The 18,290-nt window shown below is 38.7% G+C and overlaps 1 protein-coding gene across 3 annotated transcripts; it reads left to right on the top strand.

Annotated features, from left to right (window-relative positions):
- The first annotated feature begins 24 nt into the window (after positions 1-24).
- On the top strand, positions 25-17,962 carry LOC116730743 (polyhomeotic-like protein 1). 3 transcript variants are annotated; one of them, XM_032580191.1, is made up of 15 exons: positions 25-885; positions 2,402-2,559; positions 4,241-4,357; positions 4,680-4,748; positions 5,705-5,833; positions 5,906-6,070; positions 6,170-6,251; positions 6,944-7,914; positions 8,275-8,410; positions 9,290-9,462; positions 9,555-9,645; positions 11,210-11,297; positions 12,675-12,912; positions 14,578-14,785; positions 15,265-17,962. In XM_032580191.1, exons 2-15 carry the CDS (start codon positions 2,437-2,439, stop codon positions 15,414-15,416), a joined length of 2,742 nt encoding a protein of 913 aa, XP_032436082.1. In that variant the 5' UTR covers positions 25-885; positions 2,402-2,436; the 3' UTR covers positions 15,417-17,962. The 3 variants fall into 3 exon arrangements, with proteins under 3 accessions (XP_032436082.1, XP_032436084.1, XP_032436083.1); XM_032580193.1 differs by having other exon boundaries at positions 12,693-12,912; XM_032580192.1 differs by having other exon boundaries at positions 2,435-2,559.
- Positions 17,963-18,290: the final 328 nt, after the last annotated feature.

Here is an 18,290-nt window from a genome sequence, read left to right on the forward strand (position 1 = left end):
TTCATATTTTCAGTTTTATTAACCATTCAGCCCTCTTTGCAAAAAATGTGAAATCACAGAGAGTTTCACAGTCAGCAGTCACACACTTTAACATTGTGTGTGTGTTTGTGTGTATCTGTGTCTCATACAGTCTTTGGTAAAGCTTGTTCTTCATTCAGTGCACTTACTCACAGTTGGTAGAGTGGTAGAGGTAGAGTGTAGTAATATTTAATAATATTACTAAAGTAAAAGTAAAAAGGGCAGTTGTGTAATTTTCTTTTACAAAAAGTTATACATTCTTCTTCAGTTTCTCTCTATATACAAAATAAAGTAATACAAATTCTGACAACCATTAAATTAACCTATGCTGTTAACCACAAGTAGGTTAAGAAATACAGGAAAAAAATATTGCAATAATGACGTTGGAAAATACCCAATTTTGCATATCTGCGACACCAAACTAAAATTTCTAACTTGCACTTTAATTTATGTTTGTTGTTTTTACCCTAAGTAACAAGCAAATGTTATAGTAAGTAATACAATGAAAATGTCCGATTGTTTTTTTCCTCATTTATTTATTTGCATACAATAATTAAAAAGATCAAAGCCGACCTGTGTCTAAGGTGTTCCCTCGTTAATCTCCGTCATCCTGTCGCGCCGGAAAAGGCAGAGCATCGGGAAAAAAGGAGGCGTTTCCATCTAAACAACACTGCACAATCAGCTGCAAATTTATGCAGAGCAGTGAAATCTGTGCTGCTGCTCCTGCTACTGCTGTTGTCCTGCAAAAGAAGAGCAAGGGGAAAAAAGAGGCAGCACCACCGGGCACCGCGCATACCAACCGCCCGGGAGGCCGCTGAGTCCGCTGCGGGGAGCCGGAGCAGGAGCGAGGAACCCGGAGCGGTGACGGTAAGGACGGACCGAGCTGCCCCGTTAACGAGCAAGACAGCAGCGGCGGCGGCTAGCGGGATACTAGCAGGAGTAGCCTCCAGCGGATCTGGTATCAACTGGTCTGAAGCATGGAGGGCAGTTAGCAAGCGTTAGCTCTGTGTTTGCTTCCCAGCTGATTGCTGCAGCTAAAGGAGGCTTTATGGGGTTGTGGAGGCTGCAGACTGAGCTGGCTGCTGGGACTGAATGGTGTGCAGAAGGAATATTTAGAGGATGTGGAAGAGTGATTACAATCATGCAATAAGAAAATGGGTTGGGGACACCTGATTTAAATGGGTCCTACAGAACATCCAGCTCACCTGCAAGGTGATACATAGTTTAAAAAAAAAAAAAGATAAAATGCATTTTTTTTAAAAATCAGGTTTAGTCAAAATCTGAAAGCTTTGTGTTTGTAGGTCAGTACATCAGTGTAGCAGTTTATGTTTTGAAACTGCAAAATTTCAACACAGCAACAGCATTGCAACTGTAAGTTGGTATCATTTGTTACATCTGCTACTGAGATGCTGAGAAGAAATCAGAGATGCACCCAACAGATTTTCGCCGACTGATAGTATCTGTTCATTTTTAAGGTCTGAACTCCCAGTTTTTTAAGATTCAGCTTTTCTTCCCATGAACTACAGTACATACAAACTCATTAGTGTAAACTTTGTATTCTTTACCATTTAAATGTTGTTAAACATTGACCATAACAACAAAAAAAAACTGCAGTGAAGACTCCTTGGGGAGGTAATCCAACAAAAAATTAAGAGATTACAAGACTCATTATATTTGGTTTGTTTTTGTTTAATAAATCAGCAAGTTGTGTTAGTTTACAGCTTTGATGCATTTAATGTGCAGAAGAAAAAAACAGATTTTCAGAATTTGACCTTTTGGTCACTGATAAGAGCTGATCAATGAAAAATTGGCTGATTTTGATAACTGATTAGTGAGTTTCTCAGAAATTGGACCTATAAAAATCATCCTTGCGATGTCATAAAGGACAGTTTGAAATAAGATACGTGTTTCCTGTCAGAAATTCCTGTTTTGCATTTAAATAATATGTTTAATCTGCTGGATGGAGTCTCATCGCAGCAGTTTCCCCCACCAGACACAGATGATAGTACCCAGAGGTTAAAGGTCACTGAGAGAGTTGAAGCATCATGATGACAAATGAACAGAAAACCAGTGAGGAAAATATTGACCAATCACAACTGACAACATCATTGCAGTATTTAATATTATTTTTGCCATTGTTTGATTTCTAATATCCCCTAAAAATTAATAGCATATTAAAAGCCTTATCCATCAATTATTTCTGCAAAACCAAAATGATATGTTTTTGTTGACAGAGCACATTCAGTAACATTTAAAAGCCAACAGTGTGACAACACAGAGGGGTGATATTTGTCCTGAGGTGAGACAGGGTTTTTCTTTTTGGCTTAGTCTTATAGTGAGGAAATTCAGTTTTGTTTTGTTTTTCTTCTGTATTTTACTTAAGGTTGTCTCAATAGTCTCCTGTGCTCATCTGCAGCCATGGAGGCTGATGGAGAGCAGAACCAGCAGGGAGCCTCGACCAATGGGAGTGCAGCATCTGGGGCAAGCTCCCGCCCCTCACCAATGAATTCCATGTCTGCATATGAAAGGCAGGCGGTTCAGGTAGGTCTCAGTTTGTGTGAGTAATACGCCTCGGCTTTCCTCAATAGCTGTTTTTGTTGTAGCAATTTAAGGCCACAAAGTCGACTTCAAAGAGGTAATGTCGCCACAAACATTTAGAAATAACCTGACGTGCCAAGCCCAAGTTTAGTCAAGAAGCCAAACTAAAGAACTGAATTCAAATCCTGACTGTTCTAAAGGTTCTGTCTGTTTATAGAGTTTATCACCTTCCTGTATTATGGCTTTAGGTTTTATATTTAATGGTGAAAGGTTTTTGCCTTGTCATTGTCAGAATTGTGAGTGAAGCAGTTGGATCCGTTTTACAAAGGCAGGTTACAACCACTGCTGTTGCCATGGAAAAGAGCAGAAATTTTTCCTCTCTTGGAGTGTTTCATGTCCCACGTTTTTTATGCGTGTAAAGTTTCACCTAAGTGACCAAGGTAGGATGGTCAGGCTCATGTTGGTTAAAAACAACTCTGCATCCCTGAGGATTACAAATTTTAAATTACATTATCTTGACTCTAGAAATCTGTTAGATATAATACGTGGTAAACCTAAAATAACTTAAAGTAACTGGCTTTTTGTTGTTTGTTTTTTTTTTTTGGTGGCAAAAAATACTTTTTATTCACTGTTAATATGCAGATTAAATAAGTACAGAATCAGATTTTGTGGGGTTTTTCCAAATCCACATACGTACGGGGGGAAAAGAAAGACAAGTATGAACATTTTATGTATTTCCAGACTTTATCCTGTTTTTGGTAATTTTTTATTGTCTTGCTTATTTTCTACCATTTTTATTTCTTTAAAAATTTCCCATTCTTGCTTTTTTCTGTTTTTTGCCATTTCTTCCTTTCTTCTTTACATCTTTTTTCTTTCTCCTTTCTGTTCTTCCTGACATATTTCTTGTCTTACTTTCCTGTTTCTTCCTCCCTTCTTTCTTTTCTTCCTTTTATCTTCCTTTCTGACCTGATTTCATTATGTGTTTTTGCTGCCTGTATTTAAAAGCCTTTTAAAGAACTTTTATATTTATGCTTATAAAATTAGCCATAATTTTACAGAAAAGTGAGTCTGGAAAAGTATGAAATCTGAAATTGAAACTGTGGAGGAACTCTGGTTATTTAACTATAAAAGGAGGACCATGAATGTTCTTTGAAAAAGAAAAAAGGTAATTGTATACATTTGTTTTCCCAAATTGTGTCTTTGGGTGGTAATCTTTCTAATTTATGTCTTACACTGATCATTAGTGAGAGAATCGGGTAGGTAAGGAAAGAGAGTGAGACTTGGTGGAGGCTGGGTGTTATTTTCTCAGGCCTTTGTCACCCTCCACCACCATCTGTCTTTGTCACCCTGCACATACTAATCCAAGCCACCGCGCTCGCATTCATCCTCTCAACTTATTACTGTATGAGGCTCAGCTCATACATCAGGCAGCTGGCAGGAAGCTGCAGCAGCATCTCTCCCTCCTGTTCCTGTTTATCTCACTTTTAGTTTTCTTCTCTCATCTAACCTCTTTCTTCCTTTTCTTGTATACCCTCATTTTAGATTAGTTTCCTTTTAACAGACCTCCACCTAAATCACTTCAGTTACTTCTCGTCTTTTCTCCGTTATATCTGCTGCTCCCAGTTCTCTCCCTGAAACTGCTTGTCATAATTCTCAATTTTAATATTTTTGTCATTACCTCTAGGCCCTGCAGGCATTGCAGAGACAGCCTAATGCAGCTCAGTACTTTCAGCAATTGATGCTGCAGCAACAAATCAACAGTGCCCAGTTGCAGAATCTGGCTGCTGTGCAACAAGTCAAGGTAAATATGATGAAGCTCATTACAAAATCCACTCTGTTTATTGCAAAGATTTGTTTTAAATTGATCAAATAATGCATGTCTAAAGAATGGATTGCAAAATAAGCCAGGGTGCAGTAATAAAATCCAGTGACAGAAGTTTAACATGCAGGCAGTGTCCTGGACAGCTGTTGTGTTATATTGGCAGACATACGACCAGAAACACTGAGCCACGTCCACCGTCAACCACACGACAGCCTCTGTAACCATGTTTGTTTGGATTCAAGTGAAGCCTCAAACATTTCCTCTTCTTCTGTTTTTCTTCTCTTTGTCTGGTCTCTTACAGGCAACTCTGGCTGCCAGTCGTCAGTCAAGTCCGTCCAGCAGCTCTTCTCAGACCACCAGCACTACAGTAGTACGCTTTGTTTTTTGTTGCTGGCTTAAAGCAAAAAAAAGGAATAATATTAAAAAACCTTTTAATGACAAAACTTCATTTTTATGGACATTAATTAGCTAAAGATATACTGATCTCAGCTTTTTTGGGCCGATTCCAAGTCTTTTTTTGTTTGTAAAAGTCTTTGATATTTCCCTGAAAACTGTACTAGGTTAGAATTTTCTCTTCAAAAAGATCTGTGAACTTATTTGATGAAACTATTTTATGGAAAAACATGAAAACCTCACAGTAGGTTATGAGTAGATGATGGGAAACACTTCCAGTCATCCGTTGTCAAAGCGGGTATAACTGGACGCAAGCTTGATTAAAAATGTCTCCACTTTCTTCTTTGTTGAAAAAAGTCAGATGCAAACCAACCAAAGCTGCATTCAAATAAATTGGTGCAAGGATGAAAAAATCAGGTAAATAAAAAAACATTAATCCAGAAAACTCCTATGAATGTCAACATGACTCTCACAGGCTCCCATAAGATTAAAGCAGGTATTCATGAGGTCTACCAAGAACTGAGAGGAATAATGGTTTACAGATATCCAGATTTCTGATATTTATTTATGTCTTGTTTCTTAAATGATTTCAAGCAAGGCGTGAAATAATTTAAAAACCTAGATTTCTAGTCTGAATCAGTGGTGTTTAAGTGGAAAATCCAGAGTACACTTTCTGGTTAGATGAATAAACCCCCAGCACAGATAAATTATATGTGTAATAACCCACCTTGATTATTAATTCCTTAGCTGGGTTATATTTAAAATAAACTGTCCTAATCCAGATCCATTTCAGTTCTTAATTCAGTCAAGATGTTGCAGTTTGATTCTAGCCAGAGCCATCAAGCATTCTCTAAACAGAGAATGCACTTTAAGAAAATTCATAAGGAAAAGAAAGAGTTCTACATATTAAGGTCTCACACTGTTGCTCTTCAGGCCAGTGTAACATCTGGAGCAGGTTCCACAACCAGCAGCCGTCCTTTAGGTGCCTCGGCGATGTCCACCATCAGTCAGTCCGTGCTGCTCAGCGGAGCGACAGGCGGTCAGGGACAAATGTACCTGAGGGTGAGTCTCCCTCAGACAGCCGTATTCTCTGATCATATCAGTGTCAGCCATGACTTAACATTTGTCCTGCAGGTCAACCGCTCCCTGAGACCCCCCATGTCCCCCCAGCTCATCTTCATGCCCGGTAGCACAGCAACCGCTGCTGTGGCGACCGTCGCCCAGCAGTCTCAGAGTCATCAGCAACAGGAAGTAAATCCAGCCTCCTCCTCCTCCAGCAGCCAGTCGGATAATGACCAGGTTTGTGGAGTAACTGAGCCAATGATTTCAAGTTGCGTTTTTGTCAGGCTGTGTCGCAGAAGTGCTAATGTCACTGAAACATTTCTTGTATCTCTTTAGGCGCAGAACCTTGCCATCAGAGGTGTGTCGAGCCCCAAAGGTGTGGGTGTTAAAACCGAAGCCCCAGACAGGACTGACTCAGGTGGGGAGAAAGAAAATGGTTTTGACTCGCCTCATTTACTAGTTTTCCCTTGTGATTATTTTACAGCAGACCCTTTTACAGTAATTAAAAAATGTAGGACTCCATTCCTCTGTCTAGAGTTTACAGGTTTGATTTATAAAGGTTTTCATTTTGATGTCTATTATAATTGTTTCATATTTTGTCGTATTTGTCTCTGCAAAGTGACAAATAAGTTATTTAGTTCCACGTTAACAATAAAAATAGCCCTCTTTTAACTATTAAATTAACTATTTGAGCTAACTTGTATTTTCTAGCTGTGGAAAAAGTTAGAACACCCTACCCATCACAGCTAGTCTTCTCACCTAGGGGAAATAAGTTCAGTAAGAGGCTTTTTTACCAGCCTCTAACATCGGTCTGAGGAAAACTTGCCTCATTCCTCCCTTTCAGCTGTGATATATTAGAGATATTTCTTGCATGTACAGCCCATTTACATTATCTGAAAAATCTAAAGTACTGGGCTTTTAGTGTGTCCAGGACCTTTTATTTCAACCAGTCCTTAGCTGTATTTATGGTGTTTGTCATGTGGCAGGGTCTAGTTTGGTTTCAGCTTTTATTTTGACAGATGGTTTTATATTTTTCTCCAGCCTCCTCTAATAGACTGTAGATGTTCTGTTTGATTGTGACCCGTATTAACATTGTTTTTCTTTGTTCAGCTTCCTACTCGCTGGTCCAGCCGTCCCACCCATCAACCCCCCAGTCCCCAACTAAACCCAACCCACAGCCACCTCACATCAAGATCCCTACCTACCCCCAGCCTACGAACCTTAAAGCACACCCTGTCTCTTCGTCCGGTGCCTCCTCTTCTTCCTCATCCTCCACCTCCTCCATCCCTCTCTCCCAGCTCCTGCTTCATGGAACTCGAACACTGACCACAGGGACCACAGCTCCCACAGCTGCACACGCACTGGTCCTGACATCCAATGCCACATCACAGGCCCATTGCTACCCGGTTGGCACGGCGACCATCAAACCTGCTGTCAACGCTCAGACTCTGGTAGTGCAGCCTTTGCAGAAAACGGCACTCGGCACGGAGAAATCGGGCCACTCTAACGGACCCATTCCCATCCAACCGAAGACTTTTCAGGGTCTCCGCGTTCCCCTTCAGCTTCCCTCCAGAAACCCCCCTCCCATCTTGCCTGCCCCCCCACCTGCTAGCAGTTCCAACCATTCGTCCCAGCCTCCTCACATCCCGGTCCAAATCGTGGGGGCGAGGCAGAGCACGCTGGGGGGCACCCAGGCTCTCGCCCTGGCCCGTGGCAGCTGCAGCCAGGAAGGAGCGGCTGTGCTCAGCAGCTCGTCCAGCCTGCTCACCATGGTGGCCTCCATCGCCTCCAGGGAAGGCGGGGTTGTGGGCAGAGGTGTGGGGCTTAAGACTCTCCAGACTCCCCAGGAGGCTGCTCCACCAGCCCAGGCTCCTCAACTTCATCCCCAGACCAATCAAAGCTCTGCACAGAGTCAGAATGGGCCTGCATCTCAGAGCTCCACCTCCTCTCAGTCACCAACCGTTACAGCTCCTCCTCCATCACAGTCTCGCTCCACGCACTCCCTCCCACAGGTGACTGAAGAGCAGAGAAGAGTTGGGGTGACAACCAATGGAGACTCATCAGGCGGCCAGACTCCACAGGTCAGATGATTACTGTCTTTTGCCAGTTAGATCGGGATTAAGATACCTGACAGATGATGGTGCTCAACACCATGATATGCCCTATACAATGTTTACAGCTGTTATAGCTCCTCCCCCATTTCTTCAAAATAACATATTATACTTTATGTTTCTTAGACATTAATCTTTGCCTCTTTTGTTTGTAGTATGTTGCTACTTAGTAGTTTGCATCTTGCATTGTTGCCTGGGTATTCCCTTTCATGAAGTCTTTTTCAGATTGTGGTGCCTTTTTTGTTTCCAATTGAAATGATTCCTCACAGTTTGAAAAATCTGAAATCTGTTCCCAGCTTCATCTTTTCTTTCTGCTTCTTTTGTTTTAAGGGAAAGCAGGTGAACGTCTCCCTAAAAAGAAAATCAGACTCTGGTTCAGCAAATGATGAAGACGGTCCGTCTCCTCCACGGCTCCAGCCAGTCAGAGACCACACCTCTGCACCCCCAGGCAACCCTATCAGTGCAGGTAACTTCACAGTAAACAATTGGAGCATGACATTTTTTTATTGCTAAGACAATAAAACTCTCCTATTATCAACTAGGCTGTTGTAGCACACTGGTTGCATGACGTTGTGTGATGCAAGTGCGTCAAATATTCTGATGCAGTTAAACCCAAACTTATTAATGCTCCTGGCAGATTTATGTCTCAATGTAGTCTTTTCTTTCTGTTGACAAGTTTCCTCAATTTGCATCTCATGGAGGATCTCAAAAACTCACAATCTTAGACCAAATCACCAACAGTAAATTATACGTAAAATAACAAAATACCAGTGGAAACATGCAATAAACTGGTTAACAATTACAAGAAAGGATTTAAGGGTTTTTTAGTACCAGTAAAGATTTTTCCACTGATTTGGAAGACTAATTACTAAATATCTTTTGACTTGCCATTTTTTAAATGAAAATAAAAACAGCAAAATATATATTTTAATTTATACACTTTTTACTTTCCTTACTGTCTTTTGAGAAATGCAGTCTCATTTCCTATCTCTAACAAACTTCTTGATTAAATGAAATACAGCATTTTTTTAATCAAAATTTTATTTTAAATCTACAAGAAGGATTAACAAAAATTAAATACATTTGGCCTAAATGTAGTTATCGTTGCTCTCAAATGGCAAGTAAGTATTTCAAACAGCAAAAGTTACAATTCCCACCATATTCGGATTTGGGGGTTGCAAACATTAACAAAGTAAATCACAATTCATTTGATGATGTTTGTTTTTTCTTTTTTTTTTTGCTATAATGATAAATATTGGTCCACACCTCATTCACAAACACTTGCTTCTTTAAATCATCCTGAACAGGTAATGGAAAAATCTTTACTCTTTCTCTACCTCTGCAGGTTCTGCTTCTCCTCCTCCCAACTCCTCCTCTCCCACCCCGATCCTGTCTGTGTCTCGGGGGGCTTGCAGTCAGGTGGAGCGGGCGTCCCCGCCTCAGGCTGTAGTTAAACCACAAGTTCTCACTCATCTGATCGAAGGCTTTGTTATCCAGGAGGGAGCAGAACCGTTCCCAGTGTGTACAATACATTTTTTGATTCATTAATTCCTTCCCATGTACGCAGTCCTGTGTCATTACCGATTTTTGTTTTTCTCCTTCACCAACAGATTTGTGGTCCAGCAAAGGACTCGGCTGGAGAGGATCTAACGGACGATAGTCCAGACACTAACCAATCAGAAACGGTCACTACGGCAACAGGTATCACCTGAGCTGACTTGAAACCACTACTTCCTTATAACAGCAGTCAATTTACGTATTCCTCAAGAAAGTAGATCCTTAACTTGGCTGAGATTTCCAAGAGGCGTCTGAATTTAGCCTGTCGAAAGACCGAATTTGAAACCTCAAAAAGGTAAAGCAGAGCAACTTTACTGAGCTCAGCAGATGTTTCAACATGTAGTAGAAAATAATTTCCCTCAGAGCTTCCCCTTAATTTTTTTTTTTTCAAATATCGCTGATGATGGCATAGTTACTTTGAAAAAGTAACTTTAATCGGATTACTGAGTACTCCTTGAAAAAGTAGCTTGGTTAGATTACTGATTATTTGATTTGTAAAGTAACTAAGTTACATTAAAAGTAACTCTTTAAGTTACTTTCAGCGGCTGCTAACAACAACGCTCCGCCACCTGTGAATATTACATTGATCTTTGCCAATACTTAATTGCAAGTTATTTTATAATGATAACATCAACAAAGTGTCTCCACTCATATGGTTGAACTGAATGGGAGATTGTTTAATGGTTACAACAGTACAAAAAAAACTTTAGTAATTTGTGTGTTCCAGAATCGTCTGGAAAACTATAAACAGTAACAGTAGTGTTACTAAGTAACACGTTACTGACATCACTGCCCATGACCTCAGCATTATTAGCACCTCGCTCTGACCAGCTGAGCTAACCGGCCATTTATAATGTTGAGTTTTCGTCGATTTAAGAAAAAATTACATGGTCTTGACAAAAGTGCTCAGATTCTAATGTTTTTCAAAATCAATATGCATAATGGTTTAATTTAAAGCCTTCTACTATTTTGAAGTGTTGATTTTCTGAAAGCCTTTATGTTTCAATTGGCCAGTATGGAGATTGAACCCATACTGAAGATATCCAACTCAGTTGTTTTTTCTCAGCCTCATTGCCTAGACTGATTGTTGTTGTTATTATGACTTTGGGGCGCTTACGTATTTATCGCACATTCACAGGGTGTCTCCGCATTGTTAAAAAATCTTAAATTTGTTTTTAAAAAAAAAAAAAAAACATAATCACAGGCCTTAATTTTTTTGGTGGCAGGACTATTTTATCTTGCATATTCTATGTAGTTTCTTTTGCTAGTGGGACTTTTTTTTGTCCCACTGCTAACTAGCTGCCAACAAACCCTTGCTAGCTTGCTGTTTTAGTGTTTACAACCAGACAGTCACCAGAAATCAAGCTGGTATTTGGCCTGTTCTGCTCTCAGACTCTTAGTCCGTCTTACATTGTTCAACAGTTTGGACCCTGTTTGACTTTGCGACTTCGTTATAACAGCACAGCTTTAATTACAGCTTCCAAACTGGGAATTTCCACTTCTGAGTTTAATTGCAAGAGAGCTGTGAATGGAAAAAAATAAATATAATCTCAGCAAAGTATAACCCTTGCCTTCTCTCAACCCTGTGATTATGTACATTAGGAACAAAACCTTGAAATAATTAGTCTCTTTAATTCATATTGTCACATATTTATGAAAGTTTGGTAGCTATATTAAGTAACTTCTGTCTTCTCTTTTGAAACCTCAGTGCTGAAGTGTGAGTACTGCAAAAACTTTGCTCCTGCCAACCAGTTCAGAGGCACCAAAAGGTTCTGCTCCATGTCTTGCGCCAAGAGGTACTTTACATGCATGAAACATGTGACACAACATATACAGTAGACATAAGATGATACACATCATCTTATAAACTCACTTCATTTCAAGCTGCTGTAGCCACTCATATTTCATGGTTCTCTGAATCCTTTCAGCTGTTTTTCCCATTGATATATCAATGTCTCTAGAATTTAAGCAAATCTAATTTAAATTGCAGCAAAATAAATCATTTGCTTTTATTCACACATTCCATTTTAAAAGTGTTTATCCCCTTGAACTTTTGCACTCATGTTACAACCACAAACATCGATGTGTTCTGTTGAGGTTTTATCCTATTGACCAGGGCAACTCAATTGCATTCTAAGATGGGTCAGATTTTCTAACATAGGAATTGGCCAGACTTTGCCTTTGACCTGTCGATAGCAGATAAAACACATTCAAAACAGCACCACACACTCATTGCAATAGAGTTGAGGCCAAGATGTAGATTTAATTTTTGAAAGGATAAAAAACCTGCACATGCAACCAGAACTACAATAGGCTGGTTTAGCGCAAGTATATTCATGTTTTAGATTAGCCTAGTCGATCTCCAGCCCTAGATCCTTTCAATAATCTGAGGCAAGACTTCAAGCATCATTTTGATGCGTGCTGTCCATTAGATCTAACTCATTACTCCAAAGAAAATGATCCAAAATTCCAAAAATGTTCTACAAAGTACTGACTGAGACAAACACATGCTACATTTTTCAGAATTTTATTTGCAAAAGTTGTTGAAAACCATGTATGTAGCTTCCCTTTCACCTGACATATTATGCACTTGTTTGTGTTGGTCTATCACATAAAAACCTGGTGAAAAATATCCAAAAATATAAGTTAAAAAATGTGAAAAAGTTCAAGGGGTGTACATTTTTTAGCAACACGCCTTACATAATGTAGAGATTAATCATAATCAGCATGAATCCACGGAGGAATTTGGTTGTCCTGTGAATTATAATGTGGCTTCAGCTGTATGTTCACAGCATGTGTGTTTTCTGTGCTTCTTAAATTTGTTTTTTATGTTTAAATATTGCTACAGCCAAACTTCCTTCATGTAGCAAATTCTATCTTGCTTGGAAATGTTTGTCTTCTGGATTTTCTATTGAACTGGCATCATTTTGTGATTTTTATATTGTATTTATTACATTATGTTTCACAATGTAAACAATGCACATTTCGCATTGTTTGGAACAGTATTTTGTCAGCATATGAGTTTGAAATTATTTTGCTTCTGCTTTGCATTTGTCTCTTTGTCCGATGCGTGTTTCTAACTTCTGTACCACGCATGGTCCAAAGAGACAAAAACTGTGTGTTGCTCGTCCCGGCTTCAGTACCGTATATGTCACTCTTTGTCTACGATACAGTATGTATTGGTTCCCCAGGTACAACGTCAGCTTCAGGCAGAACTTTGGGATGCGACACAGTCACAGCCAGCGTCAGGATCAGGACCACTCTTCGGACCGGGACCGGGACCAGGGCCAGGGCCAGGGTCACTTCTCTAACTCGGATGAGGAAGGAGGGATTGCAAGGCGGAGGGTTCCTCGTAGGACTAGCTCAGAAATAGCCAGTGCAAAGATTGCAGGAAGACCGGTACCTGCAAAGGTGAGAGAAAAGTTCTGTCTAAAACTCTTTTAAAGAATCAAACATAGGTATTAATAAGTTTTTGTCAGTTCTTTCTATGCAAAATGGAATAACAAATGATTTTAAGGGTAAATTTAATCAAAGTGTTTTCTGTAACAATGAAACTTTTGAGAAATGAACCATCAAACTCAATTTGGCACCATCTGACACGTGACACTGGAGGAACTTAGGGTTTGAGTTGGTTGAGGTTTGGTGCCATCTAGTGGCCACAACAAAACCACCAAATTGCAGTTGTTTTTGTAATCCTTTACTTTTATTGACATGAGACCTTCTTTAAAGTGTATTATAGATGTCTCTTTTCTTAAATTGTGCCACTTTAGTCTTTATTTGTGCAACATTTTCTGGTAGATAGGCTGCGTTCAACTGGTTAGAGTGGTTTTATAGCTTTACTGCTATTTTCGGGGATTAATCTAAAACCACATTTGCTCCAGATTGTGATTGGTGTTCTGCTGTTGTGGACGGACTTGTTACATACAGTTACAGGACAAAGTGAAGTGAATGTATGCAAATTCTGATTAGATCTGTGAGCAAGGTGCTATTATTTTAATGTTTTAGGATAATCATGGGTGTGACAACCTCTGTAAAAGCAGCAGTTTTGTTAGTTTGTTGCTGTAGAACGTACAGGGTTGTGTTGTGGCAATGCCAGGATGGGAAGGCATCAGCAGTGATAATCAATTGTTGCTCTGTGTTCATCTGCAGCAGGGGTCAGCGACCTTTTCCATTCAAAGAGACACTTTTGTCCCGACTGCAACAAAATAAAACTGTTTTCTAAATTTGTACTATATAAAATGTTTTAATATGAAAGCTAACAAAATTAAACCAAAATGTATTTATATTTTCAGATTTTAGAACAAAATTATTCCTCTGTTACAGGAGGGATTAACTTAGAATGAAGTGAACTTTTTCTATAAATAGGAAAAATGAAGAGAGATAGGTAGCACAGTGAGAAGCTAGATACTTTTATAAACCTGCTCTGGGTATTAAAAGTGGATTTTGCACAAGAATATATGGGAAAAACAAACACAATGAACATTTCTTTCTTTAATCATAGTAAAAGAAATGAGACAGTGAAGTTGCAGATTACAAGTCATTCACTGATTGGCGACAACGCAATTAAAGGAAAACACGAAGGATTAATTTGTGAAAATTACTACTTAAGATTTTGCTACCAGCTGTGTTTTTTCAAGTTATTAAATGATTGCAGTGTACTTAATATTACACGCAGAACTTTTCCAGCTTCAGCTTCATTTAAAAAAAATTAACTACAGTTTTTGAATCTGTTGTATGCTTTTGTATTTTTTATTTCACATTCAGAAATTTTCTGATATGTTAAACACTGAAATTGAAGTAATTTGCTTTTTTTAAATTCACTTCTAGCTTCTCCTATAAATAACAATAAGAGCCTGTTGGGAAGTACGTAGAATAAAAAAAAAAAATCAGGCTTATTTTAGGTCAACATTGGCTCTGTAATAAAGCATGAGGCTTTCAAACATGTTTACACCAAAAATGTTTAGCTGAATGTGGCACCAATTAGCGGATCTCATTTAAGATTTTGTTCAGTAATTCTACAGTTTCTACATTATGAATTGTCCAGTAACCCTCGCCGCCCGCCTCTTCTACCCACAGTGCCGCTCAGAGTCCAGCCATTCAGACGAGGAGTCCAGTGGTCAGGAGGATGAAGAAGACGCCATGTCTCTGTCACCTGCTTCTTCGGCTTCCTGCCACCAGCCGCCTCCGCCAGCTGCAAACGAGAGCTCAGCACCCAACTGCCTGCCTGCTAGCCCCGCCCAGTGGACAGTGGAGGAAGTGTCACAGTTCATTTCTTCACTACAAGGTTGGAAGATCCGACTTCTGTCTTCCACCTTTTTACCTTCTCTTTACTCATCCACTTCACTTAAATTGAATCATCTTTGTTATTTGAGTTAATAGTTACATACTTTTAAAATTTATATCACTTGCTTCTAAATTTGGAGTCATTAACTGTGTCAAACTGGATGGTAATTGTCATGATGTGAATAAACGAGAGGTAATTGTCAGTGGAAAACTGTACTTATTTTATTTAGCTACAGCATAAGGTAACAACATAAACTGCTTCTTATTCAAACTCGTTTTTATGTATAGTTTCCTAGAGCTCCCCCAGAGGTCATGAAACCAAACTACCATGACTCCAGATGCACAATAGAAACTAACCTCACAACAGTAATTAAGCAGTTTACTTTTTTGTGTTGGTGTTTCTACAGTTTGAATGAGTTCTGTTAAATCTCTGTTTTCCATCTTTTCTTCCTACTTTGCTTGTGTTGCTGTTGCTCTCAGGCTGCGAGGAGCTCGCTTCCCAGTTCTTGTCACAGGAAATTGACGGACAGGCTTTGCTCCTGCTGAAGGAGGAGCATCTCATGTCCACCATGAACATCAAATTGGGCCCAGCCCTGAAGATCTGTGCTCACATCAACAATCTGAGGGACTAACGGTCGAGATCCTGGACCGGGATCAGACGCGGAGCTGTTGAAAGGGGAAGGGAGGACCTCCAGGTGAATGTAAACGAGGTTCATTAAGATTCAAAACAGACTCTCCACTTGAACTGAGTGCTTCAGAATTGAAGCTTGTTGTCGGATTTCTCTCATATTTGCGAAGATTGAAAGGAATTTCTGCTAGGTAATTTATCTAAAAACTGTGTTGGATGAAGATTTTTGGTGAAGGTACCGATTGCTGCCCAAAATTCGCTCCATGCAACACATAAATGAAGATTTTATTTTCTTATTGTTTTGCACTTCAAAAACAAATGGTTGAAACATTTTTTTCCCCAACATGTAGGGAAATAATTCCTCTTTTTGAAAGGTGGGGCTGTCATTTTTCATGTATTTGTGAAATTGAGTTTTTCTAGATCATGTTGATTTATTTGTCAAATTAATAATGGTTGCAGAGACAGCTATTGTTAATTTGGAAAGAAGCTCTGAACTCTAAAATGGCTCCTTGTGGATTTTTGTGTGGAAAAATGTTTATTTGGAACAATTTCTTTTGAGGAAAAGTTGTTATCAAGCTGAAAAGTGTTTATATACTGAACTGTTACTCAGAAGGAATGACCATCATCATGTATAAATGCTGGCCTTTTTTGATGGGTTCCCTCTAGCTAACAGGGTACAGACAGAGAACAGGGTACGAAAAGCTGAAATACCAGACAAGACTCCAAATGAAACCCAAAACGCTCACAGTTCTTCTCTGGGAGTATATCACATATAGAGAAGACTTGAACAGCCCAGTGGTTCATTTTACATGATGTAAAGTAGACAAACACAACAGCAGCAAAACTTTAGGATTTCTTTGCAGCCTGAGAAATAGTTGAATTTGCTTTGATCATTTTCCAATATGGAAAAATGTATGAATTTCAAGACATAAGATATAACAATCCTTTTCTCTAAACAGTGAAGGCTTACATTCATTTCTATTTAAATTAAAATATTTGTAATCTTAGAATTTCTACACCTTAAAGTGATTTTTTTTTTGACAAACTTAGTTTGGTTTGGTTTAGAGTTACTAGCTGACATAACACACAAATTCAAAAGGGCCATTTCAATTATTATTTTTTGCATCTGGATCTGTGTGTTCTTAACACCGAGTCTTGTTAGGGAGTCAAACAGAACAATGAAACCTCTCACAGAACAGACGTTTCAACTTTACAAACTCTACTTTAAATGGACTGTATTTGCAGAAGGATAAACCAGTACAGATTTACCAAAACAAAGTGTTAAAATGTCAGAGTTGATTTAACTTCCCAAAAATAAAAAAAATATATGAATGATTACTCTTTGCCACAACTCTAGATCAGAAACCAACCATAACATAATCTTGGTACACGATTCTATTTTTTTTTTTTTTTAAATACAGAAAATAAAACCCAACTAGTTATTTTTTTTTAACTCAAAAGTCCAGAAAAATCTCTAAGATTTGAGTTTGGAAAAGCATTGAAGTCTGAAATGAAAAACATGCAGGAAACCTGAATTTTTCACTTTGTCTCATTAAGCTTTATTTAAGGAGACCTGCTGTTTTTTTTATTATTATTATTTAAACTGTGCAAACAGAAGCTTGTAGGAAATTCTGCCTGAAATGTGAAATAAAAATGAGCAGCAAACAACGCTAAATGCCAGCTGGTAAATTATCTTTAAGCTGAGTTGTTGTAAACCGTCTTGAGGAAATGGGAAATGTGGACCTACATTTGTCACGGACTAGCAAACCATTACATCAGACTGAATGACTGTGTGAATAAGAAAACCTTAAGCTATACTGTAGTAAGTGTAAAAAATTGCCTTTATATTTAATTGCACATTTGTTTGCTCGACTTTTTAGTTTGAGCCTTTTTTATGTCTAAGTTTTCTCATGTTCTATCGTGGCCTTTCTTACTAGTCTCTACAGTAGATTTAGACGAGGACTTTTCATATCATTCCTTCTTTTCTACGAACACCCTTAATTTTTAAAAACTTCTTCTTTCAAGCAATGACATCCATTGCTTTTTCCCAAAGCGTGACTGAAATAGTAGCTACCTTGATCAAGGAAACTTCTTTCTTTGTCTTCCTCATAGCTTTGTCATATATTGTGTACTTACCACCAATATTTACCTTTGTAGCTAGCTATTTTTGGCTTCATTGTGACTGGTTGTGGCTGCTTTCTTTCAAGAAGGGATAATCCTTGATGTGTGTTTTTTCAGTTTTCCCAGGATTCTGAAGTATTTAAATTTACAGGTCCTTCCACGTGTAAAGTTGGGTTAAAAGGACTCATTGAATGTGTTGTGAGCCTGTTAGTTCCTGTGTAATGTTTTTATTAGGTGGATCCATGCAGATTTGTTCACTTGATCTGCATTTGCCCAAACAAGCAGCACCTTTCATCCCTAAGTTACTAAAGATTCTGCAAATCTTTTATTTGCAATAATCAGAAAAACTGCAAAATCGTGAAGGAGTGTGTTTGACGAGGAATGGTTGATGCTATAATGCAAATAAATAATCAAGAAACTGTTGTAGAACTTTGTTTTCGGAGTCTTGATTTTTATCCAGACAGTTTTATAAAACAGCTCCACCTCTCCATCCACTATCTTAGAGTTCATAATTCCATATTGGACTGCAGGGAGGTCTTGAATTTTGTGTGGCATTTATGAAGTACGTTTCCCTGGGATGGACATCAATTTTATTTTATCTTTTCTACGACTTGTGTGGGTCAAGTGACATAACAACAATGCAAACATTGTGCTATCATTCACAATTCTAAAAAATCTATTATTTTTTTAGATAAACATTGTTCATTTTTCTTCTTACATTGTTGATAAATTCATTTCCCAGCAGGACTTGACACCT

This window comes from Xiphophorus hellerii, chromosome 13 (assembly GCF_003331165.1).
Source record: "Xiphophorus hellerii strain 12219 chromosome 13, Xiphophorus_hellerii-4.1, whole genome shotgun sequence".
In the NCBI taxonomy this organism is placed as follows: domain Eukaryota; kingdom Metazoa; phylum Chordata; class Actinopteri; order Cyprinodontiformes; family Poeciliidae; genus Xiphophorus; species Xiphophorus hellerii.